Source organism: Miscanthus floridulus, chromosome 7 (assembly GCF_019320115.1).
Source record: "Miscanthus floridulus cultivar M001 chromosome 7, ASM1932011v1, whole genome shotgun sequence".
NCBI lineage: Eukaryota > Viridiplantae > Streptophyta > Magnoliopsida > Poales > Poaceae > Miscanthus > Miscanthus floridulus.
Genome location: NC_089586.1, coordinates 78,898,192 through 78,923,785, shown reverse-complemented (window position 1 = coordinate 78,923,785; position 25,594 = coordinate 78,898,192). Strand labels below are relative to the sequence as shown.

The 25,594-nt window shown below is 45.4% G+C and overlaps 2 protein-coding genes and 3 pseudogenes across 3 annotated transcripts; 4 read left to right on the top strand and 1 right to left on the bottom strand.

Annotated features, from left to right (window-relative positions):
- Positions 1-367: 367 nt before the first annotated feature.
- LOC136463539 (pre-mRNA-splicing factor ATP-dependent RNA helicase DEAH1-like) lies at positions 368-7,821 on the bottom strand (annotated as a pseudogene).
- Positions 7,822-9,225: 1,404 nt separating this feature from the next.
- LOC136467131 (putative multidrug resistance protein) lies at positions 9,226-10,770 on the top strand. 2 transcript variants are annotated; one of them, XM_066465685.1, is made up of 3 exons: positions 9,226-9,419; positions 9,606-9,935; positions 10,020-10,770. In XM_066465685.1, exons 1-3 carry the CDS (start codon positions 9,415-9,417, stop codon positions 10,174-10,176), a joined length of 492 nt encoding a protein of 163 aa, XP_066321782.1. In that variant the 5' UTR covers positions 9,226-9,414; the 3' UTR covers positions 10,177-10,770. The 2 variants fall into 2 exon arrangements, with proteins under 2 accessions (XP_066321782.1, XP_066321781.1); XM_066465684.1 differs by having other exon boundaries at positions 9,606-10,770.
- Positions 10,234-11,518, top strand: LOC136465700 (putative multidrug resistance protein). Its single transcript, XM_066464333.1, has 2 exons — positions 10,234-10,531; positions 10,617-11,518. The coding sequence occupies exons 1-2, from the start codon at positions 10,234-10,236 to the stop codon at positions 11,171-11,173; spliced, it is 855 nt and encodes a 284-aa protein (XP_066320430.1). The 3' UTR covers positions 11,174-11,518.
- Positions 11,519-14,961: 3,443 nt separating this feature from the next.
- Positions 14,962-16,897, top strand: LOC136465699 (putative multidrug resistance protein; annotated as a pseudogene).
- Positions 16,898-16,912: 15 nt separating this feature from the next.
- The window catches only part of LOC136465698 (putative multidrug resistance protein), a 13,184-nt pseudogene continuing 4,502 nt past the window's right edge, over positions 16,913-25,594 (top strand).

The window sequence follows — 25,594 nt, the reverse complement described above, 5'->3', positions numbered from 1 at the left end:
GATATTCATCCTAAATTTATCCTTGCCAGGATAAGCCCTTGTCCACCCTACTCCCTTACCCAAGAGGCTGGCGAGGCAAGGCAGATAGACAATAGTCCTAACAGCAGCAGGATGCTGACGATCGTCCATCATGGCGGCTAGCAACCCCAAACGCCGTATGCCAGCGCTCCCTCTAGTATGACAATTATAGCGGTTCACATGATGTCTTCATGTCATAATTTACATGAACAATTAGCTACTCTGAAACCTAAGCAGGACAATGAATAGTGACATCATCTATCCTGTTTGCAGTATGAGTTATATACATCTTCACTCAGAGCCTGATGGTCCTAGGCTGAGTCCAACGCAAAACATCCATGGGTCCTAGCTACAATGCAGCTCGTCCTTGGCCCTTTGGTAGCTTCTTTGTTCCAGCTGTGGAGGAGAAAGGAAGAGGCATTTAAGCCATAGTTCATACAACAAAAACTAGGTTGAGCGATTAATGGCATCACAATCAAGACTTACAGTCTTCCACGTCCTTTAGTTGGTAATAATGTGGTGCTATCTCTACCAGCCATTTAGGCTTCAGTTCCGTCACCTGTAGTGCTACAGTATGTCAATTGTCTTTTTTAACAGCAAAAACTGTGGGGGAGATCCCCACAATGTCAAAGAACTTTTTATAAAATTAAAGGACTCCAAGATACTTACAAAAGGAATTAACTGAGATCATCTAACCAAAAGCAAAAAGCCGACCTAAGGTCAGCCTTGAATCTAACAGACCGGAGAAAACATTGATTTTTTTATTTTTGAAATTACAAAGCCATCTGGCTTGACACGGCTCCCTTCTTTCAAACACCTTGTCATTGCGTATTTTCCAAATTTCCCATGCAGCAATCAATGAAGCTTCAGTAAAGAAACTGTGTCCATGGGACTGTCTAGCTTGAATGAACCGATCCTGTAGGTTGATTGAGTGATCCCAGACAAAGTTGATTGAGGCCCAACATTGGCTTTGCAAAAGGGCATGTGAAAAAGAGATGCTCGATGGTTTCTTCTTCGCTTGTCTCACACATGACACAAAAATCATCATCATGAACGTGGAGGTGCCTTCTTGTTAACATTGTCTTGGTATTGAGCCGATCTACCAGGACAAGCCAAGCAAAGAATTTGATCCTCGGGGTGCAACCTGACTTCCATACCTCCTTGAAAATTGGGTGTGCCTCCACTGTCCCAAAAATATAAGAGTAAAACATTTTTGAAGTGTAGGAGTTCCCCCATGTTGGAGTCCAATGATCCTGAGAATGCTCGTCATAGGGTATGTCCTATAAGTGATTCTATAACTGCTCAAGTTCCTCCAAGGCCTGCTGCGACAATGGTAGAAAAAACAATGTATCAAGGTCTTCACTTTGCATTACATCAAAGACTGATATGCTTTCTGATCTTGAGTAGGAGGCAATTCTTGGGTAAACATGTTTTAGTATAGGACCAGACCACTGATCATCCCAAAAACAAGTTGTGGAGCCATCACCAACTGTGCAGCAGGCTACAGTGCAGTACAACGAGCTTAGTCTTAGCACATCCTTCCACCAGAAGGAGCCAACTTCACGAGCAGTATGCGTCACCTTGTGGGAGTAATATTTGAACCAAACTAACTGTACCCATGGTACATCCACCTTATTGTAAAACTTATCAAGGTGCTTCAACAACAATGCATCATTCTGAAGGCGTAGATTGATGACTCCAAAAGATAAACAGTATGTCAATTGTCACATCGATATACAACAAATTCTCCTACAGGTCTTAATGAGATTTTGAATAACAGGGCATACCTGGCGCATAAACTCTTTTGTTGTGAGAAATAATTCGTGGTATACTACCCACCGCGGACGTATCTGCATATAGCATATATAAGCACTTAACACTAACTAAAAGTCACAGAAGAAAAGGTAGAATTATGAATGCTATGAAAATGAGACGATGTACAATCAAATGAACTTTTTTTCTCGAATACGCATGAGTGTGCATATCATTGTATTAGAAGAAAGAGTTTATAATACAAGAGTTCCGCTCCCGGCCGTTAGTTTTTGTGTACGCTACAATCAAATGAACTTGCCTCCGCTAATCCTGAACTAGGATGGATATGTACGGTCTGAGGGTTCTTGACAGTCTTATATGTACCATCCCTCTGCAACCGTGCAGAATGATGGAAGAAACCTACAGCACACACGAAGCAATTACATCATTGTTAGAAAAGCACTGAAGAATACCCAAAAGGCTCATACCTGATGTTATAGCTTTTTTATAGCATCTAAATCACTGGCATTTGAGCAAATCTCAATCTCAACTCTTTCCATAAGCCCCTCTAGTTGATCCCGAATATCTCTTGCCCTCTTCATGCTGCGCACCTGAATTATCCAATGATAATTTTACCACATAAATTTGCAGAATCAAGGATCAACAGATAATTTTTAACTAATATGTAAAGATGAATTCTATTACAAGGCTGATTGCTAAAAACAATAAATGTCCTTTGATATGTACTCCAGTGGATGCTATGTACACTAACCAAGATTATAAAAGTTCAAATACATAACTTAGGTATTAGAACATTACAGCTACAACTACAGGCACAAGCATCTAAAGCGCTATAAAAACCAGAATGCTGATGAGTGTTAGTGTGTTAGTGTTGTGAAGAAGCCCATAGAAATACTATAGCGTAACAGTAGATGCAGTAGTAATTGAACAGCGTATCCAGTGCGTTGTAACATTCCAGATGTTAAAAAGTAATTTAAGAAGGTGATCATGTCATCATTATGCATAATCATCATGCATCAACTCATGAATGCATTTCATGTTTATATCTAAAAGATTTGATTTAAAGTCCAATTTCTGGGGAATTAATAAATCAATTTTTTACAAATAAAGGTTTAATAATTTTTGTTGCAATGCTTGGTGTGAACCTTGTTTTATGATATAGTGATATTGGTTGACTGAAATTGAGTTATATTTAACCACCAAAAATGACTAAATAACTGTTTTTGGAAACTCTATAAATTCAATTTTCAATATATACATTTCGTCGGAATTCTACAATTTTTAAACCATAAAGAATTTGAGGTTGATCCTTAAAGCAAAGTTGAAGAGCTCATCAAGGTAAACAAGTTTGCTTTAAGGAGCAAAATGAGATGCTGAACAGTTTTGGAGTAATTTGAGAAAAATAAAATCTGCTCTTTGCTACAGCAACCTGACGAGAGCTCCTTCTCTTCTTCCCTCTCTGTTCATCACCGTCGCCGTGTCCTCTCGGCGTCTTCTCGAGCTGAGCCGTGCAGGCAGTTCATTGGCCAGCCCGAGCTGCTCCTGGCCAAGTTGGATGCTTCTTCTCTTCTTAAGGCACCAGAACCGGCCGACGCAGCCACTGCCTTTTCTGGTTCTTCCTCGCAGCGCCGCCGTCAGTCATCTTCTGCTCGTCGGAAATTGGCCTCAACCGAGCAGTCTCAAGCCAATTCCTCTCTCCCTTAGCTTCGCTTGCTCCTTGCGCTGCTCCCTCGTCCATATGCGCTACTGCTACCTGTCGGAATCGCCCGTGCGCCGGGATTTCGCTGCGGCCGAGCCGCCATGGCCGTCGTCATCGCCTGCGCCAAGCTCCATCACATCATCGCTTCTGTCAGTTGATCAATCATGTCGTGGTGAGCGTGCTTGATCTCCTACAAACCCTATTTTCACCTTTCTAAGGCTGCAGTAGCCATTCCACCGCCGCCGTTCACGCTGCGACCAGCCGCTCCGCCGCCGAGCCGCGGGCTCGCGTGGCCAGGCCGTCACAGGCCGCTACCGGCCGAGCTGCAGCCACCCTCAGGCTCGCCTCGCCACCCCGTCGCTCGACCACCCCTCTGTTCTTCAAAATCGCGACAGGGGCTTCGCGCAGCAATAAGAACTAATACAGGGGCCTAAATGCGAAGAGCGTGACTCAGGTGAATAGTTCACTACAGGGTTTTTCTTTTTCTTTTTCTATTTTCAGCTAAAACTTGTGAATTTGATTACTATTTATTGGTGCACGCTAAAATCATGAAACTTTTTGTGTAGCCTCTTCATGATGTCCTCTATGTAGGAAAAATATGAAACCATGAAAATCAACAGTTTTTGGATGCTTAAAAATTAGCTCTTTTAATTAATAAATGCTTGTTGTGTGATTTTTATAGGTCAAAATAAATATCCAGTGACCATGAAACTTTTATTGTATCTGTTTATTGTTAAAGCCTGCATCCACAAAAAGTTTGGGATTAATTTGATGATGTTTAATTATACTCTTATTTATATGCCTTAATTATTAGTTACTAATTGTTAAAATGATAAACATAAATCATGAGATGTCCTGAATGGTTTTTGGAGTTGATTATAGATCATGAAACACCCCACCCCTGCTGTGTCATGGCCAAGTGATTACTTTCTTGATATGCTTATGTTCACCCTTTAGTTAATAATTCTAAATGTCTTAATTAAGAATTTCATTAGTAAATGCATGTTAATAAACTTGATTGCTTCTTAGATGCAACCTCTTGGGTAAAAAGTAAAAGTTATACATTTCCTTGTATATTGTTTATACATGTATTTTTATGATGAGGCTTTAGTTGGTAAGCATGTATGATAAGTGAACCTTTGACTTGTTAGAAGAACGACTAAAAATGTTTTATGATAATTATTTGTAACTGTACCACGAAGGAAAGTTATATTCAAGTTATTAATTTTTGTATCTATCATCAAGCATCATGTTTTGTATCCCGCATCATGTTAAACATGGCATTGTTACTACGTGTAGTGAACAAAGGTGAGCACGTGGTAGTTAATCAAGTTGTGGAGGAGGTTAATCCGTCTGTTGAGATCGGGTTTGATACTTGTAGAACGTCTCCGGAACCTGACTTTTCCGTGAATGAAGGCAAGCCCTGGATGCATTTAAACCTACCTTGTGTTTTACAAATTTTTATCGCTTTTGCTTTTATATACTGCATTAAGTGATTAGGAGTCAAGTGGAAACCTAATTGGTGCATTACCAACCTTGTTTTTTCATATATACCTTGTTACCAGTTTTAATTCATAAATGCCTAGTTATGCTTAGTCATGCTTAGCCTGGTGATTACCTGTCACCTGCGAGTTTTAAATGGATCTTTGGTTATGTTTGGTTACTTATGTTATCATGAGATATGAGCATGTGAAGTAATAAATCTAGACCGGGCGGACTCGGTGTATGGGAGCCACAAGACATGGAGGTCTTGTGAGCGGGTTCTTTCCGCCTGTGTCAATTAAGGTCCATCCGTTGTTGAATTGCATGAGGTGAGACTTTGTAGTACTAACCACATACTCCGGTAAGCCTTAACTTGGCGATTCTATTACGAGAATGGCTACTCGCGCACTAGGAGTGGAGAGATGGTGGGAATAGCGTGTACCCACGTGGCAATGGGCTAGATTGGTGGAGTACTGTATTCTCGGGTGGCGCGGACCCGTTCTTGTTTTAGAGGACCTGAGGGTAGGTTGGTATATGTAGGTCAGGGACCTGCATATGTCGTGTGGTCTAGAATCCCCAGCTGGGTATTAATCGGTTCGAATCGTCGTTGCTCCTCGGTTATGGAGACTCAACTCACTGTTCATCATCGTAGTTTAATAACTGGAACTTGTGTAAGGTTTGAGAAAGTGTTGGATATGAAGTTTCATGATCTCATTACGGATCATGTCAGCTTTGTATATGATCTTTTTGAAGATAAAAATGTTGATATAAAGAATCTTGTTAGAAAGCTTTTACGCAAAAGAACTTTGTTTATTGTTAAAGACATACCTTGAATCCCTGAGCCTGCATTCCTGAGTCTTATCAGTTTTTATTTCGATTAAGTCTTGTTGAGTACTTTTGTACTCAGGGTTCGTTAACCCTTGTTGCAGGTGAGCCTCATGAGCAGGTCTGCTTTGGACCGTGTTGCATGACTGTTGTTCAGATCGATGATGTTAAGTGAATGTGTGACTCTTGGGCAGGGTACTTATATTGTGTGCTTTGTATTATGTTACTAATGCCACTCCACTACTATGGTTTGTAATAATTATCAAACTTCGTTTGTAAGATTTAAAACTACTATTTTGTAAACTAAATTATTGTAAGACTTCCGCTATTTTACTCTGATGTAGATATTTGAATAAATATTGTAATACTGCAATGACTCTGTAATGGGATCCTGCTCGGAAATCGTGGATGATTCGGGGTTCTCCGTGGACACCCGACAGTCTTCTTAAGTTACCAGAAACATATGCATAGTCGTTAGAGGTCATTGGACAATGACAGTTGCATGTGGGCCCTATAATTTAGGAGGTTCTGCCACATGCGTCATGGATCTTGAACCTCTCGGCAGCGTTGAAACACCAAGAAAACTTTATATGTGTAACCCCACTCTAAAGCACTCTAATGGAATTGTCTCAAATTCACATCTTCTAGCAGTAGCGAGATCTTTTTGATGAACATTAGCGTAGCTAATGAACCGAAGACACAATAAGATAGTATGCAGCTGTTTGCTGATTCCACTCATATCTAATTAGATATTATAGAATTTTGATTCCACTCACACTTTTAAAGAATTTCACATTAGGTTTTTGGGAATCAAGGTTTTGGAATATAATACTCCTACATGACTAACAAATATTTCTTTTCACGGTAATTCAATGTTCATGACCCATGATGTGTATTGGGAAGAGGGTATTCAGACAAATATAGTTGAAATTCGCAAGAATGTTACAAGACAGCCTAGTGAAAGTTGAGCCCATAAGCAGAGAATATAAGCAGCACGTACTGTTGAGGTCAAGGAAACAAAAACCATTAACTAACCAGTGGTCACAAGATTTTTTGGGTATAGCAAACATTAAAAGCAAGTTTTTCTCAAGGGACCAACAATCAAATTTCAATAATGCGCTAACAGCAGGTGAGGTCTCCATCCTATTTCATCAATACTTTATTTACAATATCTAAGTCATCCCCACCATTTTCCATTTCTTATGTACAAATATACCTTCTGAGAAAATATGAAAAAATAATAATAATAAAAGAGGACGTTTACTGGCTGATCAGATAACAAGAGCTTTTTCAGGCCAAGAAATTAACCCTGAGGATAATAAGTACGAGCAAGTAAATACCTGTATATAGTTTTCGTAACACCATTGAGTTGAATAGTCTGTTTCTTTCCAGGAATTATACACCTGCAAGAATAAGTTAGCACTGACCATATAAAAGGTGTGTGCGTGTGTGTGTGCTTACAAAAGTAAACAGGCAGGGAATCATACATTGAGTAGTGCTATATGGTCCCCAACATTGCCAGTGTGGAAGTTCAGCCTTGCATTATCTGCATGAACTTGTTTGTCCTTCGGACGATAAAATATAGAATTGCCAATTGACAACATGGATGCAATGGAGATGATCTCGTCAGGACACTTGTATTTCTCTGAAGCAACAATCATCTTCGACAACATAGGATCCAGTGGAAATTCTGCCATTCTTCTTCCAGTCTTTGTCAACTCTCCACGACTGTTGAGTGCACTGAGAGCAAAAAGTTGTTCCAGAGCCTTTAATAGGGCTTCTGATGGAGGTGGATCCATGAAGTCAAAATTAACCAAGTCATGAATACCAAGACTCTTGAGTGTAAGCACAACATTCGCAAGATTGGTTCGTTGGATCTCCGGAACAGTATTATCTTCTAGGTCGTGCATGTAGTTATAACTCGTGTATAGACGGAAGCATTTTCCGGGTCCAGTGCGTCCAGATCTTCCTGCCCTCTGGTTTGCTGAAGCTTTTGAGATAGGATTAATAAGTAGAGATTCCATTCCAGTGCGGGCAGTGGCGGAGCCAGGATTTATAGTCAGGGGGGGCCGGCCGTCAGGAATTATACTTAGGGGGGGCCGGCTCGGTCTTTTTCATTGCGATATTTTATTATCTAGTTGTGTTTTGTATGATTATATTATCTAGAAGATATTAATAGGTATATATGACAAGAATTTTATATAATCTTCCTCTTAATATAAATAAAAAATATTAAATTATACTACTAATTTTTTTTGTTGTCAAACATTGGGGGGGGCCATGGCCCCTGCCAGCCCCCCCTGGCTCCGCCAGTGAGTGCGGGGATTGTATGATTTGATCTTACAAAAGCCTGGATCAATAACATATTATACCATCAATGGTTAATGAAGTCTATGCTATATTAGTGGCCAGAACCACCTTACGGGCACCCTCGGGGGTTGGCTCAAATATCTTAGCTTGAAGCTCGATAGGTAGATTTGCATAAATAGGGCATATAATTAATTCTGAAATTTTGATGCCTAAGCCTCCTGTTCTGTGTTTAAGGATTTCATCAACTGTTTCAATTTCCTCCTGACCTGTGAGAAACACCAGGATATCTCCAGGGGGTTGTGTCACATGTATTTGTAAAACAGTGACAATTGCTGCATCTATGTAATCGGCCTCTGGGGCTTTTGTATAATGAATTTTATCATCCTTCCGGAATTCATTCCGTGTTGATAATGTGTAGTTATAACAAGGTTGAGCACAGCAAGACAATCGCCCTGTTCGTTTGAGCTTGTTTGGTTTATAAGCCGTACTTTTTCAGTCAACGAACAATATTTTTCTCTCACACCAAATCAGTCAACAGTATTTTCAGCCAAATAAGGCCAAACGAGAATTTTGAAGTTAGGATGCATAGGCTTGAGGTAGACGGCGGCTTTGGGAGAAACAAGAAACAATGGCCAGCTGTCGTCGTCGATGATCAGGATACTGATCTTCCCATTTGTATATAGAGATTAAAAAAAATAAGGAGCAATACGAGGTACTAGTACTGCGATACTGCCTCTCTCTCTCTCTCTTGTGATGAAAACTAGCAGTGCTTTCTGTGGTGGGGCAGATTTTTCTTATGATCGGCCTGCTAGAAGAGCATGTCTAAATTAAATAGTTTGACCGCTTCTATGGCATAGCACAAGAAAAGGATCAACTCGAGTACGCAGCTGGCTGCTTGTTACACTACACGGCTTATTCATGCCTGCTTGCATGTTTATTTGCCTTGTACGTGTAGGAATGCAACGGGACTAAAGACACTTGCGTGTTGGTGTGAGCACCACAGGTTTCCCATGACTCCAATAGCTGCCAGTGCGTTCGGCCTGATCGAATATCCAGTCCTCTTGTCGTATTTATATACCGGCACGGCGGCGTAGTACTCGGATCGACCGAAGCACGCCGGAACGCGCAAGGGGTTCTTCGATCCATCGACCCGACCATGTCGGTGTTCATGCACGCCGACGTGGTAGACTGGGCGCTGATGGCGCTGGGCCTGACGGTAGGCGCCATCGGCTCCTCATCGCCTGCCACATCGCCACCGACCTCGGCTAGCGGCCCCGACCTCCTCCGCAACTTCACCGCCAAGATCAATGCGGTACCGTACAGTTGGCGAGCACGTCATCCGTCGATCATCAGTCACTTCCAATCCTGATCCTGATTATTAGTTAATCTTCCGAGCGATCCTTGACTGACCAACCGTGGGGTTCGGGGTGCTCTGGCGGCTCACGCTCGTGGGCCTCCCCTCCGCGCTGCTGCTCGTCGTCCCTGGGTTCGCCTACAGCCGCGTCGTCACGGGCCTGGCGCGCCGGATCAGGGAGCAGTACGCGCGCCCGGGCGCCGTCGCGGAGCAGGCCGTCTCGTCGGTGCGCACGGCATACTCGTTCGTCGCGGAGGCCAGCACCATGGCCCGCTTCTCCGCCGCGCTCCAGGAGTCGGCGCGCCTCGGCCTCAGGCAGGGGCTCGCCAAGGGCATCGCGGCGCTCGGCAGCAACGGCAACACCTTCGCCATCTACGCCTTCAACGTCTGCTACGGCAGCCGCCTCGTCATGTACCACGGCTACCAGGGCGGCACCGTCTTCATCGTCTCATCCCTCATCATCATCGGCGGCGTGTACGTTCTTGTTCTTGTTCTGCTCCCCTATAAAAAGCTACCTGCTGCTGCAGATCGATTATTTCACGTGTACCAGCCTACCAGGTCGCTGGGGTCTGCGCTGTCCAACATCAAGTGCTTCTCGGAGGCGACCGCGGCGGCGGAGAGGGTGCTCGAAATGGTACGGCGGGTGCCCAAGATCGACTCCTACAGCGACGCCGGCGATCGTGGTTCGCGGGTCTCGGCATCGGCACCTCCGTGAGGCGTGAGCCTGATGATCTTCTCCTGAGCCATCAACTTCTGGTACGGCGCCAGGCTCATGTCCGAGCGGCGCATCACCGCCGAAGCAGTGTTCCAGACCACTATGATCCTCGTCACCACAGGCCGTGTCATCGCCGACGCGTGCAGCATGACGACCGACCTCGCCAAGGGAAGCGACTCGGTGGCTTCCTTGTTCGCTATTCTGGACCGCGAAACAAAGATTCAACCTGACGATCCACAGGGGTGCAAGCCGGAGAAGCTCACGGGTGAGGTGCAGATTGTAGGGGTTGATTGCGCGTACCCGTCGAGGCCGGACGTGATCATCTTCAAAGGATTCTCCTTGGACATCATCCCGGGCAAGTCAACTGCGCTGGTCGGACACAGTGGTTCTGGCAAATCGACAATCATTGGGCTTATAAAGATTGGGCATCGTTGTCTAAGCGTGCTTGCTTTGCACACCGGCACAGCTGAATGAGAATCCGCTGGCTCAGATTGAGGAGCTGTTCTATGACCCGCTCAGAGGGGTGGTGAAGATCGATGGCAGAGACATCAGGACATACAACCTCCGAGCCCTGCGACGCCACATCGGGCTCGTCAGCCAAGCGCCGACGCTGTTCTCCGGCACGATCAGAGAGAACATCATGTATGGCGCGGAGACGGGGAGCGAGGCGGAGGTGGAGGACGCGGCGAGGTCCGCCAATGCGCACGACTTCATCAGTAAGGTAAACCCGGCCATCCTGCTGCTGGACGAAGCTACGAGCGCGCTGGACAGCGCGTCGGAGAAGGCGGTGCAGGAGGCGCTGGACAGGGTGATGGCTGGCCGGACAAGTGTGGTGGTGGCGCACAGGCTCAGCACCATCCAGAACTGTGCTGTGATCGCGGTGCTTGAGGGAGGAGTCGTCGTGGAGAAGGGCACGCACGTGTCCCTAATAGCCAAGGGACCCTCCGGCAAGTACTTTGGGTTGGTCAGTTTGCAGCAGGGAGGTGGTCAGCACTGAGATATCTGCATGAGCAGAGTGTTGCACTTTCAGACTTGCAGCCCATTCAGATAAGCCATAATCTAGATTTACTGTAGGTTGGTTACACATCCGGTTTATTATATCGAAAAAAGAAAAGGGTGAGTATGGAGGAAAATATAATGATATATGTTTTTTATTGCAACCCTCAGGGTTCATATAGAAGTACATGTGAGGAAGAAGAGTATAGAATAAGTTGTACTAGGCTTAATCTTATTCTATCTCTAGGATTCTATGTCTCTCGAGTTTGTACATCTCCAATTATCTCTAACCACTTGTAACATTTCCTCAGTCATAGCGAGAGCAAAGCGAATGATTACAACTGAATTTTATTGTGGTTCCACGTCTTCGCCTTCTCTTCGCCATCAACAACTATGTCTCTAATGGATGATCCGGCACCTAGGGCATGCCTACGTCGTCTTCTAATGTTGTCCCCTATCTCTCCTCCGTTCCCTCTCGCAGTCATAATGGGAGTATCATAGGAAACAGTGACAACATGGATGCTTTGACTAGACTTTTTGCAGATGGTTCTGTTATAGGCATCGCCCTTAATTGTTGATACCAACATAGCCAATCACGGTAATTTTGAAATTGAGGTCGATGTAGCTATAAATAGTTGTAGTTGATGACGGATGGACTGTCCATCAAGGTGACTATGCTCATACTGAAAAACAGAGTGTGAGATTCGATGGACTGTCCAATGGTGTCAGACGGACTACCCATCTAGACCTCAAGAGATTTTCAGAGTATAAGTTCTCTAGAATGCACCGACGAACTGTCTATTAGTGCTCGTCAGTGCACAGTAAATAATTCCAACATGAGGACCCCTAACAGGAAATTTCCCCTTAAATTCTGTAATTTCTGATACAGGACCGAATTTGTAACCCCGACCAATCAGCACATATTTGGGAAATATCTGGGAATTTTTCTATCGTTTCTATGTTTAAGTTATATCCCTTTGCGCACTTAGACACCTGCAAGAAGTTTGATTTCAATCCCCTTGATAGTACGGTTTCTAACAAGATAAGTTCAAATGAATTTATAAAACGATGGAAGAGGAGAAGACATGGATCAAAATGGTACCTCTAAAAGTGGAAAATGACTTTGGTGTGTTCAGGCACTGCACCTCCCAAAACATAAAGGTAATGTTATGAAGAATATGGCTTAGAACTGCTTGCCAACAGACACTCAACTCAAGTATCGAAACATACAACGTCTCAGACTACCCACAACGTGCCTTTTAACCGATGCTGGAAAGAGAAAAGGTAGCGAAGCACCGAGGTGAAACGCTGTAGATACCGATGCTCAAACAAAAAACACATGATTCGGGTTGTCTTCATTCCTCGATGATGTCAGGGGTTTGGATACCTCTCCTAAACTTTAGTCTCTGTTTCACATCAGATGTTTGATACTAATTTAGAATATTAAATATAGACTAATTACAAAACTAATTATATAGATAACGACTAATTTGCGAGACGAATCTATTAAGTCTAATTAGTTTATAATTTAATAATGTGGTGCTACAATAAATATATACTAACAGTGAATTAATTAGGCTTAATAGATTTATATCTCCAATTAGTCTCCATCGGTGTAATTAATTTTTAATTAGCTTATATTTAGTTTTTCTAATTAGCGTCGAATATCTAATATGACAGGTAGCCCGCCGCAAGTGTAATTTAAAGTGGCCATCAGTTCTCACGACGGAAAGAGAGCAGATGGTCTGACCACACTCGGGTCCCACACACACTCCAAGCCTCGATGCCGACGCTGTGGCTACGTATGTTTTTTTGGCATCCAGATGAGGTGGCACCTACAGGGGTTTTTTTTCAGCATCGGATGCGCTGTGGCCTTGTGGCCGTAGTCTCATGTGTGACCTTGTGCGGCAGGGAAGAAACTGTGGAGACGCTACTTTAACATGCCAGTATGTATCTGAGGTTTGGCGTGACACATGAAAAGGTGTTTTTGGCCTCAGACTGAATAAAAAGTACTTGGTTTGTATCAAGCAGTGGTTATTTGGTTTCTTAGATGGTCCATCGTATAAGCAAAAGACCACTACTTTAGCTTATTTGGGAGACAAGAAATGTAGTATGCAATGGTGGAGACTTCTCTGTCGCTTGAACTTATCAGTCTAGCTTATCAACCATAGTACAGTGTTTTTTTCTCATAACAAATCAGCTTGAACTTATCAGCCTGGCTTTAGTCCATACCAAGGTAATTGCAGAAAAGGAGATAGGTTATAGATGTCTTTGCTGCACTTATCTAAAATATCAACATGACATAGGTGTGAATCTGATTACTCTATCCAAAAATGGATTCCACCACTAAATTGGTGGTTGATGATCAATGTTGATGCATGCAGCAATATTCAAAAATCCTTCCTGCATGGGGTTTGGAGTAGCGGTATGTGATCACAAGGGTGCTTTCCGTGAGGATCCTGTTCCTGATTCCTGAACTAGTTGAAGCAATTGTAGACAGAAGAGTTGTTTCCTTTGCTGCGTAGTACAATCTCAGATAGTTCACTGTAGCTTCTGACTGTCGAAATGTTATTAAGAAGATAAACTTCAAGGGGATTGATACATCTCATGTTGGAGTCCTCATTCATCAGGATGTTAAAAACCTTTTTTCCCCGAAAACTGCTGGCAGGACATCTGCCAGTCAAATATATTAATACAGGAGAGTTAAAAACCTGATTAGTGTAAATCCTTCTATTTCTTGTGTCCATGCCAGTAGAATGTACTGTAACGAGGTAGCTCATCTTTTAGTTAAGATGTTCACTCAGTTCAATGGTGTAACGAGGTTTAGCTCATCATGGTTGTAATCTGTAACGAACAGTTGTTGCCTTGTTTTAAAAAGAAAAAAGAGCAGAGGCAGTAGGTAGTGCCGACCATTTGCACTACAGGAGATATCATCGAGGTGGAAGGATCCACAAAAGAGGCAGCTGCAATAGCAGATCCACATGGACAACGCTGCCAGCCATGCTTTGCCCTTTTCATTTGGGCTTGTTTAGCTGATAAGTCATGACTAAAAGTGCTGTTGACTGATTTGGTGCGAGAGAAAAATATTGTTCGTTGGCTAAAAAAGTATGACTTATAAACCAAACAAGCCCAAACAAACGGGACATCTACTCCTAACATCAAAAGTATGGAAGTGCGGGAGCAGCCCCTGCCATTACTACATTCCTTTGTCTAGCTAAATACTCCTACAGACCTACATGACGGACGACATGCATATGCATGGACGGTTTTGGGAGGGAGCAGAAAATGGCACTGTCATCATCACCGATCGTAGACGGTTAGGATCCTGATCTTTGTGGTCGTGACAAGTACCAATCCAGACGTTCTGATTTTCAGTATATGTTACACTGCTGCTTCTGGTGGTGAATGCCAGAGTTTGTACAGTAGGCTAGGTAGCTGCATAGCATCAGCATATGTCGCCCTAGGCCGTAGCATGTCTGATCTGTAGGGCCTCTCTTCTGTCGGCATTGGCATAGCAAAAGGCCAAAATAAGGAGAGGTGTGCTGTTACACGGCTGACGGCTTATTAAGCATGGATGCTTGCTTGCCTTGAGAATCAATATAATGCAACTCGTGCGAGCAACAGAGCATCACAGGTTTCCTGTGATCGATCACATTGGCCTGCTGGTCTACTATATATACTGTCTCGTCAGTGATCCTTGGGCGTCGCGTCTGCAACACCGGCACGTACTCTGATCGACGGCGACGACGACGGTAGTCCATCACGTACGTACGCCTTCATCGATCAGTCATGGACGCCGCCGACGCGGCGGCGCTGGTGGCGCTGGGGTCTTCGGTGTTCGTGCACGCGGACGCCGTCGACGTGGCCCTGATGGTGCTAGGCCTAGTCGGCGCCGTAGGCGACGGCATGGCCACGCCCCTAAGGCTGCTTGTCGCCAGCCGCATCGCCAACGACCTCGGCAGCGGCCCCGATCACCTCCAGCATTAGTTCACCTCCAAGATCAACGCGGTAGGCCGGCCGTAGGCGTTCACTTCCAATCCGGCAATCTCTCTTCGACTTGTTATACATGCCCCCGTTTTCCGGATCATCGTCCCTGACGTCAATAAACTCGGCGTCGCTGATGCGGGCGCGGTACCTGCAGGCGGTGCTCCGGCAGGACGTGGAGTTCTTCGACCTGAAGCCGGGGTCCACGTCGGAGGTGGTCACCAGCGTGTCCAACGACAGCCTGGTGGTGCAGGACGCGCTGAGCGACAAGGTGCCCAACTTCGCCATGTACGTCACCATGTTCGCCGGCCGGCAGCTACGCCGTGGGCTTCGCGCTGCTGTGGCGGCTCACGCTGGTGACGCTGCCGTCCGCGCTCCTCCTCCTCATCCCGGGCGTCTCGTACGGCCGCGCCCTCACGGGCCTCGCGCGGAGGATCATGGAGCAGTACGCGCTCCCGGGGGCCGTCGCGCAGCAGGCCGTCTCGTCGGTGCGCACCGTCTACGCCTTCGTCGCCGAGAAGACCACCATGGCGCGGTTCTCCGCCGCGCTCGAGGAGTCGGCGCGCCTCGGCCTCAGGAAGGGGCTCGCCAAGGGCATCGCCTTCGGCACCAACGGCATCGCCTTCGCCATCTACGCCTTCAACATCTGGTACGGCGGCTGCCTCGTCATGTACCACGGCTACCCGGGCGGCACCGTCTTCGTCATCTCTTCCCTTATCGTCATCGGAGGCGTGTACGTGACTACTAACTTACTACTGTCAGATAGGGGATATATACTTAGAGATGACAACGTCACTAATAAGCACATGCAGGTCGCTGCGGTCGGCACTGTCGAACGTCAAGTACTTCTCGGAGGCGACGGCGGCAGCGGACAGGATCCTTGAAATGATACAGCGGATGCCCAAGATTGACTCCGAGAGTGGCGCCGGCGAGGAGCTGGCCAACGTCGCCGGCGACGTGGAGTTCAAGAACGTCGACTTCTTCTACCCATCGTGGCCAGAGAGCCCCGTCTTGGCCAACTTCAGCCTGCGGGCCGGCTGGGCACACGGTGGCGCTCGTAAGCCCCAGTGGGCCTGGAAAGTCGACGGCGATCGCGCTGCTGGAGCGGTTCTACGACCCGTCGTCCGGGGAGGTGGCGCTGGACGGCGTCGACATCTGCCGGCTCCGGCTCAAGTGGCTGCGCGCACAGATGGGGCTCGTCAGCCAGGAGCCCGCCATGTTCGCCATGTCAGTGTTGGAGAACATACTGTTCGGCGAGGAGGATGCTACAGGGGAGGAGGTCGTCGCCGCAGGCCCGCAGCAATGGAGGCCAACGCCCACAGCTTCATCTCGCAGCTGCCGCAGGGCTACGACACGCAGGTAACAACCTGTATGATGAATTGATGACAGCTATCTAAACTTGGACTAATAATCACTGACTGAATTCCGATACCGATACTAATCATGTGTGAAACGAAAACAAAAACAGGTGGGTGAGCGTGGTGCACAGATGTCTGGAGGGCAGAAGCAGAGGATCGCAATTGCTAGAGCAATCCTGAGGTCACCCAAGATTTTGCTCCTTGACGAAGCAACGAGCGCACTGGACACCGAGTCCGAGCGCGTCGTGCAGGAGGCACTTGACGCGGCCTCCGTAGGCCGGACTACCATCCTTGTTGCACATCGCCTCTCCACCGTCCGAAATGCCGACAGCATAGCTGTCATGCAATCTGGCGCAGTCCAGGAGCTGGGGCTTCCACAGTGAGCTCATTGCCAAGAATGGCATGTACTCATCTCTTGTCCATCTTCAGCCATCGGTTCCGTTCGCTTCGCTGAAAAAATAAGCCAAAACACTGTTCCGATTGATTTGATATGAGAGAAAAACACTGTTCCGGCTAAAAAACAAGCTGAAAAGTACGGATTATAAGACAAGCGAACAAGACACCGCCGAGGTTGGCGGAACTTGTGGTGCATCTCCTAGTGCAGGGCAATGCAGCAGCAGCAACAATATCAAGATGGTCTCTTCAGCTAGCTGCAGGTCAAGTTCAGCATGCTCCATTATCGGTGATGCAAGAGATGGCGAGAACGCTGATGAGAAGCCAAAGCCTCATGTGCCATCCTTCGGAAGGTTGCTTCTCCTCAATGCACCGGAGTGGAAGTTTGCACTGGTGGGGAGCTCATGTGCAGTCCTATCTGGGGCAATCCAGCCTATTTTTGCATATGGCATGGGGTGCACATTGTCCATCTACTACTCGACCGATCATGAGGAGATCAAGGACAAAACAAGGATGTATGCTTTCATCTTCCTCGCTCTCGTTGCGCTCTCATTCATGCTCAACATTGGACAGCACTATAGCTTTGCTGCCATGGGAGAATGCCTGACCAAGAGGATCAGGGAGCGAACTTGCGAAAATCCTCACTTTTGAGATTGGATGGTTTGACAACGATGACAACTCCACTGGCAATATATGCTCACAGCTCGCGAAGGACGCCAACATAGTAAGTACTGTACTCAGAAAAATACTATGTACTATAGCTTATGATCATACTTGCAAAAGTATAGTCATACATACATGTTCATATATACATGAAAATATATTTGTGTTGCAGGTAAGGTCACTGGTGGATGACCGAATGGCTCTGTTGATCCAGACGGGTTCCATGGTGGTCATTGCTTTGCACCGTGGGTCTTATCATTTCCTGGCGGTTGGCCCTTGTCATGATAGCACTGCAGCCGTTTATCATTGCTTGCTCCTATGCTCGCCGTGTCTTGCTGAAGAACACGTCCACGAAGTCGATAGAGGCCCAGTCCGAAACTAGCAAGCTATAGGAGAGCATCCGATAGCTGCTGACGCTGTCTCCAACCTCCGCACCATCACCGCCTTCTCATCCCAGGGCCGCATCCTACGCCTCTTCGGCCAGGCGCAGGATGGGCCACACAAGGAGCGCATCCGGCAGTCGTGGTTCGCAGGTCTAGGCCTCGGCGCCTCTGTGAGCCTCACCATATTCTCATGGGCCCTCAACTACTGGTATAGTGGCAAGCTCATGGCCGAGCGGCTCATTGCTGTGGAGGCGGTCTTCCAAACCAGCATGATTCTGATGGACTTGACAGGATCCGCTGGTCATAAATCTAGCATATATATTAATATTTGAGATAAATAGCAAGCCCTAGAATATGAATAGTACATGATTTAGAGATAGAAGGAGAGAGGTTCGGAGATGCAAACCATCGGCTTGGAGGAAGAGGAGGAAGCCATGCCGTCGGTGCAGTGTCCCGACGGCGGTGTTGAACGGCGCGGTGGAGGCACCGTCACAGAGGCGGCCGTGCAGAGGCGGCGGCGAAGCCAGTGGCGGTACTTCCCATCGCTGGCAGCGCCCCCTCTCTAAATTGGCTAGGGTTAGGAGTGTAGGTGGGATTTCTGGTAGCGCAGGTGAACCTCGTGCCTTGTGCCCCGGTCCTCACCTCCCTTTTTATGGCGTTGTGCGACGGGGCCCACCAACCATAGTTAGGGTTAGGCGCCCCCGATTAGGACGCGGATCAAGGCCCAATTGACCGTTGGGCCAAACTGATGGGATCAATCTAACATTCCCCCATTGATATCACCTTATAACTTAAACTTAACTTACTTACTTTATTTTATTCCCATTTCATCACAGATTAGAGCATAGAACGACCCTCATCGTCACGGTCTATTGCTATTAGATTAAACAGCTACAATACACCTCTCTGTTTTGAAACAAATTCTCAACTAGGTCCTCATTGTCTAGGAATCATATGTTTTCCCTTAAACCCATGCCGGCTAAGTGTTCTCTGAACACACTGGGTGGTAAGCCTTTTGTAAGTGAATCCGCGAGCATCTTTTCTTTTCTTATATGCTCAAGACTAATTATATGATCCCAGAATTTATCTTTCACAACATAATATTTTATGTCAATGTGTTTGGCAGCACCACTTGACCTATTGTTGTGGGCATAACATACTGCTGGATTATTATCGCAGTATAACTTGAGTGGCTTATCTATGTTGTCTACCACTTTCAACCCCGGTATGAATTTCTTCAGCCAATTCACATGCCCTATGGCCTCATAACATGCTACAAACTCGGCATACATTGTGTACGATGTAGTGACGGTTTGCTTTGAGCTTTTTCCACGATATAGCTCCTCCTGCGAGAGTGAATATGTATCCTGACGTGGACTTTCTGTCATCTCCCGCATAATCAAAATCTATATACCCCTCTATATGTAGGGAATCAGATCTTCTGTACGTTAGCATGAGACCCTTCGTACCTTGTAGGTAACGCAAAACTTTCTTTACTAATTTCCAGTGCTCTATTCCTGGATTAATCTGATATCTGCCAAGTAACCCGATAACAAATGCTAAGTCATGGAGAGTACATATTTGGGCATACTGTAAACTTTCGACAGCTGAATTATATGGAACCGCTTTCATTTAATCGATCTCATATTGGTTCCTGAGACATTGAAATTCCCCATATCTATTGCCCTTGACTATGGGAGCAGGTGAAGACTTATAATTTTGCATACTGTATTTCTTTAGAACTTTTTCTAAGTATGACTTTTGTGATAATCCTAAAACCCTCTTTTCTCTATCTCGGTGAATCTCTATTCCTAGGACGAAAGAAGCTTCATCGAGATCCTTCATATCAAACTTCGAAGATAAGAACTTCTTTGTTTCTAGTAGTACATTAATATCACTACTAGCGAGCAAGATGTCATCCACATACAAGACTAGAAAAATGTATTTCCCATTCTTGAACTTTGCATAAACACAATTGTCATCTACATTTTCTTGAAACCCAAGCTTTCTTATTGTACTATCAAACTTCAAATACCACTATCTTGAAGCTTGTTTTAATTCGTAAATGGATTTCTTCAGGCGGCATCCCATATGTTCTTTTCCTTTCATAACAAAATCTTTTGGTTGTGCCATATAAATAGTTTTCTCTAGATCCCCGTTTAGGAACGCCGTCTTTACATCTATCTAATGTAATTCTAAATCATAATGTGCTACAAGCGTCATTATGATTCTAAAAGAATCCTTACATGAGACTGGAGAAAATATCTCATTATAATCTATATCTTCTCTTTGCATAAAACATTTTCCCTTAAGTCGCGCTTTGAATCTTTCTATATTCCCTTTGGAGTTATGTTTGGTTTTGTAGACCCATTTACAGCCTACTGTCTTGGCTCCTTTAGGAATTGTTTCTAAGTCCCAAACACCATTGGTTTTCATTGATTTAATTTCATCTTCCATGGCTTCAAGCCACTTTGATGAGTGAGTGTTTCTCATGGCTTCTTCAAATGAGGTGGGATCACCCTCCATTTGAAATTCCTCACAATCATAAACTTCATAGTCTTTAGGAATGACTGATCTCCTGACTCTGAGACCTTCTAGGGGCTTCATTCGATGATGCTTGTTCTATATGAGGCTATTGTTGCTCCTCCTCATATGTAACAACGGGTTCTACAGGATCCTGAAGGACAGGTTCCTCATGTTCATTCATTGTTGTCACAGGAGAACTAACAACATGTGTTGTTACTATAGTGTCTTGCACTATTGGTACAGCAACAACAGGTAGCCTGAAGTATGGCTCCTGAACCAATGGAGTGGGCACGTATACCCGCTTCTCTTCAAAATTAATTTCTCACACTACCATGCTCCCTCTGATTATATAACATCCTCCAAGAACACAACATGTCTTGTTTCTATAAACTTTGTTTGTCTGTCAGGACAATAGAAGCGATAACCTTTTGACTTTTCTAGAGAGCCAATGAAATAACAACTGACTGTCTTGAAGTCTAGCTTCCCTATATTTGGGTTAAAGACTTTAGCCTCAGCTGGACAACCCCACACACGTAAATAGTTAAGTGAGGGTTTCTTTCCTGTCCACAACTCATACGGTGTTTTGGGCACTGACTTGCTTGGCACTCGATTAAGAATATGAATGACAGTTTTTAACGTCTCCATCCATAAACTTATCGGTAGAGTAAAGTAACTTATCATGCTTCTCACCATATCCATTAAGGTACGGTTACGTCTTTCAGCTACTCTATTCTGCTGAGGCTCGCCCGGTGTAGAATACTGGGCAACTATGCTATTTTCCTGTAGGAACCTTGCAAAAGGTACAGGAACTTAGCCATATGGGGTGTGTCGACCATAGTACGACCTTACTACCTTAATCTTTAAGTTGTGCTGATTTTCTACTTTAGCCTTGAATATCTTAAATTTATCCAATGCTTCCGATCTTTCCTTGATTGGATAAATATAGCCAAAACGAGAATAATTATCTGTGAATGTTATAAATGAATCATAACCATCTACCCTCTTCACAGGAAAAGGACCACAGATGTCTGTGAATTATTTCTAAAATTCCTACGCTTCATTTGACATCTTTCTTTATTTTCTTAACATATTTTTCTTTTATGCAATCAATGCATTGTTCTAAATCTAAAAAATCTAAAGGTGGAAGAATTGATTTCTTAATCAATCGCTCTATTCTTCCCCTCAAAATATGGCCTAAACGACAGTGCCATAATTTCAAAGATACATCATGCACTCTTCCGCTTATTTATTGCATTCATAGACGAGGAAGCATTCTCATTCTCAGTGCTCACATCATTCACATTCTCAGAAAGTGATAACAAATAAAGCTTGTCTTGTCGAAAGACAAGACCAACACACTTATTATTAATCACAACCTGACATTTGCCATTACCAAAATGGCAATCATATCCATCATCATCTAATCTTGAAACACTTATCAAGTTTCTACGCAAAGAGAGTACATAAAGAATATCTGAAAGCTGAAGTCAAAAACCATCATCTAATTCTAAAGAGAGATCTCCAATGACCTCAACTTCAGCTTCAACTCTATTTGCAACTTTAATTCTTCTTAATCCTCTTTATATGGTCCTCCTCGTACGGAATCCCTGTAATGAATTTGCAACATGAACAGTTACACCTGAATCAATCCACCAAGTAGATTTTGCATAACTTAAAAACAAGGATTCATCTATGAATGTAATGAAATTCTCACCTCTCTTCAGAAGGCTCTTCAATAAGTCTGGACAGTCCCTCTGGTAATGTCCATGCTTCTTGCACCATTTACACTGATCCTTCTCAACTTGAGCATTGTTGTTCTTCAAATGGTGGTCATTCTGAGGGGCTTTCCCTTGAGGTTTGGTATTCTTATTGAAGTTTTTCTTATTTTTGTCCTTCATAAGGTTGGCAGAGTCACCCTATGAGCTTTTCAGCCTCTCCTCTTCTTGAACACACATTACAATGAGCTTCTCTATATCCCACTTATCGGGCTGCATGTTGTAGTTCACAATAAAAGTTTTATATTCTTTGGGCAAGGAAGCAAAAACCAAATGAATAAGGAACTCATCCTTGAGCCCCAAATCTATTGGTTTCAGCTTTAAAGCCGTGTTACTCATCTTCAGTATGTGATCTCTGATACCGCCACCAGTGTATTTCTCATTGAACAATTTCTTGATCAAAGTACTGGCATAAGCCTTTGAAGAGCCAGTAAACTGACTCTCTACTTTCTTAAGATACTCTATGGCGGTATTACAATCTGGGATAGGCCCTCTTATCGCATCTAAAATAGTGGACTTAGCCACCATCAAGCACTTGCGGTTTGAAATGTCTAATTTCTTGTGTTCGAGATCATATTTCATCCGTACTTCTGCATGATCTTGCCGCCGAGCAGTGAAATCAGCATCATACACATTTTCTTTCCTCATCGGGTCCATTGGCTCAGTAGGACATGGGGAGGTAAGAGCTAGATCATTTTCAGACAGCGCAAGTGCTAGTTCATACTTCTCTCACCATACCCTATAGTTGCCCCCTTCAAGAAGCGGTATATGCGAGATAAATGCCATTAGGTTGAGTCCTGAAAAATACCATCAGAGATAGTGAGAAAATATGTCATAATAATTGCATGCTTAATTTAACGTTGGTCAAAATTAAAACATACAACTTTCTTATACACTAATTCTACATCATCGTTGGGCAGAAATAGAATTAATGCATGGAAAAACTTATGAATAAATATTATAATATTTCTATTATCAACGCTGGTAAGAAAAATAACAATATTATAATTTACTGACTAAAAATGACTGCTCTTCAAATTAAATTCTCCCGTTGGTTCGAATTTAATTAGAAGATAATAAACTTTAATATTGCAGCGAAAACATGAAAAAATTATTTATCTACTTTTCAAAAGCATTTTACTGTACTAATCTACTCTCTGAAAAATTATTCCGTTGGTTTAGATTTTGATAAAGATTGAAACTGGACAAAAAAAAGATCAAAATTTACTTCTGAAAATAATAAAAGAATAACTCAGTATCTACTATTCATTTGGCCTAGCCCAGTGAAATAGTACGCGGCCCAGCAGCGAAAACCCACCCGCGCGGCCCAGCAGCGGCCGAACACGGTGCGCGCGCTCGCTCCCCCGCGCCCAGGCCGCAATGTGGGCTTGGGCCGGGAATCTCCAACCTCGCCTGGGCCAATTTCGGTCCAGCGAACGCCGACCGTCCATCGCGATCCGAAGGCCATCCACGCTACACGTGAGATCAAAACCGGCGTCCGCGCCGCATCTGAAACCCTAAGCACATTCCAGTCTTTCTTTCCCTCCTCTCTTCTCCTCAGCGATGCACCCGAGAAAGTTAAGGAGCAGCGGAGCGGCGCCACTATCGGTTCCCTCGTCGACGCGCGCACTGGCCCTAGGTTGAGTGCGTCGCCGTCGAGCGGTCTGGGCGACGGTGCCCTAGTCCCCATTCGCGCTACGGTGGGACTCTTTCCTGAACCCTAGATCTCTTTCTCCTTTGTTAGCCATCAAAGCAGCAGACGCCGGAGAAGTTGTGCGGCGCCGCCGCGGGTCCCCTCACTAGAGCGCGCGCTCCCCAGTGGGTGAGCGCGCCGCAGTCGAGCGGTCCTGTGACGGTACCCTCGGCCGAGGTCGCGCGCACGGCGACGAGCGTGGCTCGGCCAACTCCCCGCATGCCGACGAGGCGGCGAAGGGTGCTTCTTCCCGCGCGCGGCGGTAGCGACGACGGCGAGGAACCGGGTAGGTCCTCCCCTCGCCGACCTTTGTTCTAGGGTTAGGGTTTGGGTTCCGGGTTGGGGTTCAATCTGATTCACAAGTCGAATCCCCTCCTTCTACATTCTTCTACTCAGTTTTCTACCCCGATAAGCTAGATCTACGCCTAGTTAGGCGACTGATACCATTGATGGACTTGACATGATCCACTAGCCATAGATCTAGCATATATATTGATATTTGGGATAAATAGCAAGCCCTAGAACATAAACTAGTACGGGATTTAGAGATAGAAGGAGAGAGGTTCGGAGATGCAAACCGTCGGGCTTGGAGGAAGAGGAGGAAGCCATGTCGTCGGTACAGTGTCCCAGCAGCGGTGTCGAACGGCGCGGTGGAGGCGCTGTCACAGAGACAGTCGTGCAGAGGCGACGTGAAGCCGGTGGTGGTACTTCCCATCGCTGACAGCGCCCCCTCTCTAGATCGGCTAGGGTTAGGAGTGTAGGTGGGGTTTCTGGCGGTGTAGGTGAACCTCGTGCCTTGTGACCCGGTCGCCACCTCCCTTTTTATGGCGCTGTGCGACGGGGGCCCACCAACCATAGTTAGGGTTGGGCGTCCCCGATCAGGGCGCGGATCAAGGTCCAATTGGCCGTTGGGCCAAACTGGTGGGATCAATCTAATAGGTTCTAGTCAGCACAGGGCGTGTGATAGCGGATGCATGTAGCATGACAACAGATATCGTCAAAGGTGCTGAAGCGGTCTCTTTTGTGTTCGCTATTCTCGACCGCCTAACGAAGATTGACCCCGACAATCCTCAGGGGTACAAGCCAGAGAAGCTCATCGGAGAGGTGGAAGTTGTAGGAGTTGATTTCGCATATCCATCCAGGCCAGATGTGATCATCTTCAGAGGATTCTCGCTGAGCATGATGGCAGGCAAGTCAACAGCCCTTGTCGGGCAAAGTGGCTCTGGCAAGTCAACCATCATCGGGCTTATAGAGCGGTTCTACGACCCACTCAAAGGCGTGGTGAATATAGATAGTAGAGACATCAAAGCATACAATCTCCAAGCTCTGCGTCGACATATTGGACTTGTCAGCCAAGAGCCAACATTGTTCGCTGGCACTATAAAAGAGAACATAATGTTGGAGGCGGAGATGGCGAGTGAGGCAGAGGTCGAGGAGGCGGCAAGGTCCGCCAATGCGCACGACTTCATCAGTAACCTCAAGGATGGGTACGACACATGGTGTGGAGACTGGGGCGTCCAACTATCAGGAGGGCAGAAGCAGCGCATCGCCATCGCCCACGCCATTCTCAAGAACCCAGCCATCCTGTTGCTAGATGAAGCTACAAGCGCACTGGACAGCCAGTCCGAGAAGGCGGTGCAGGAGGCC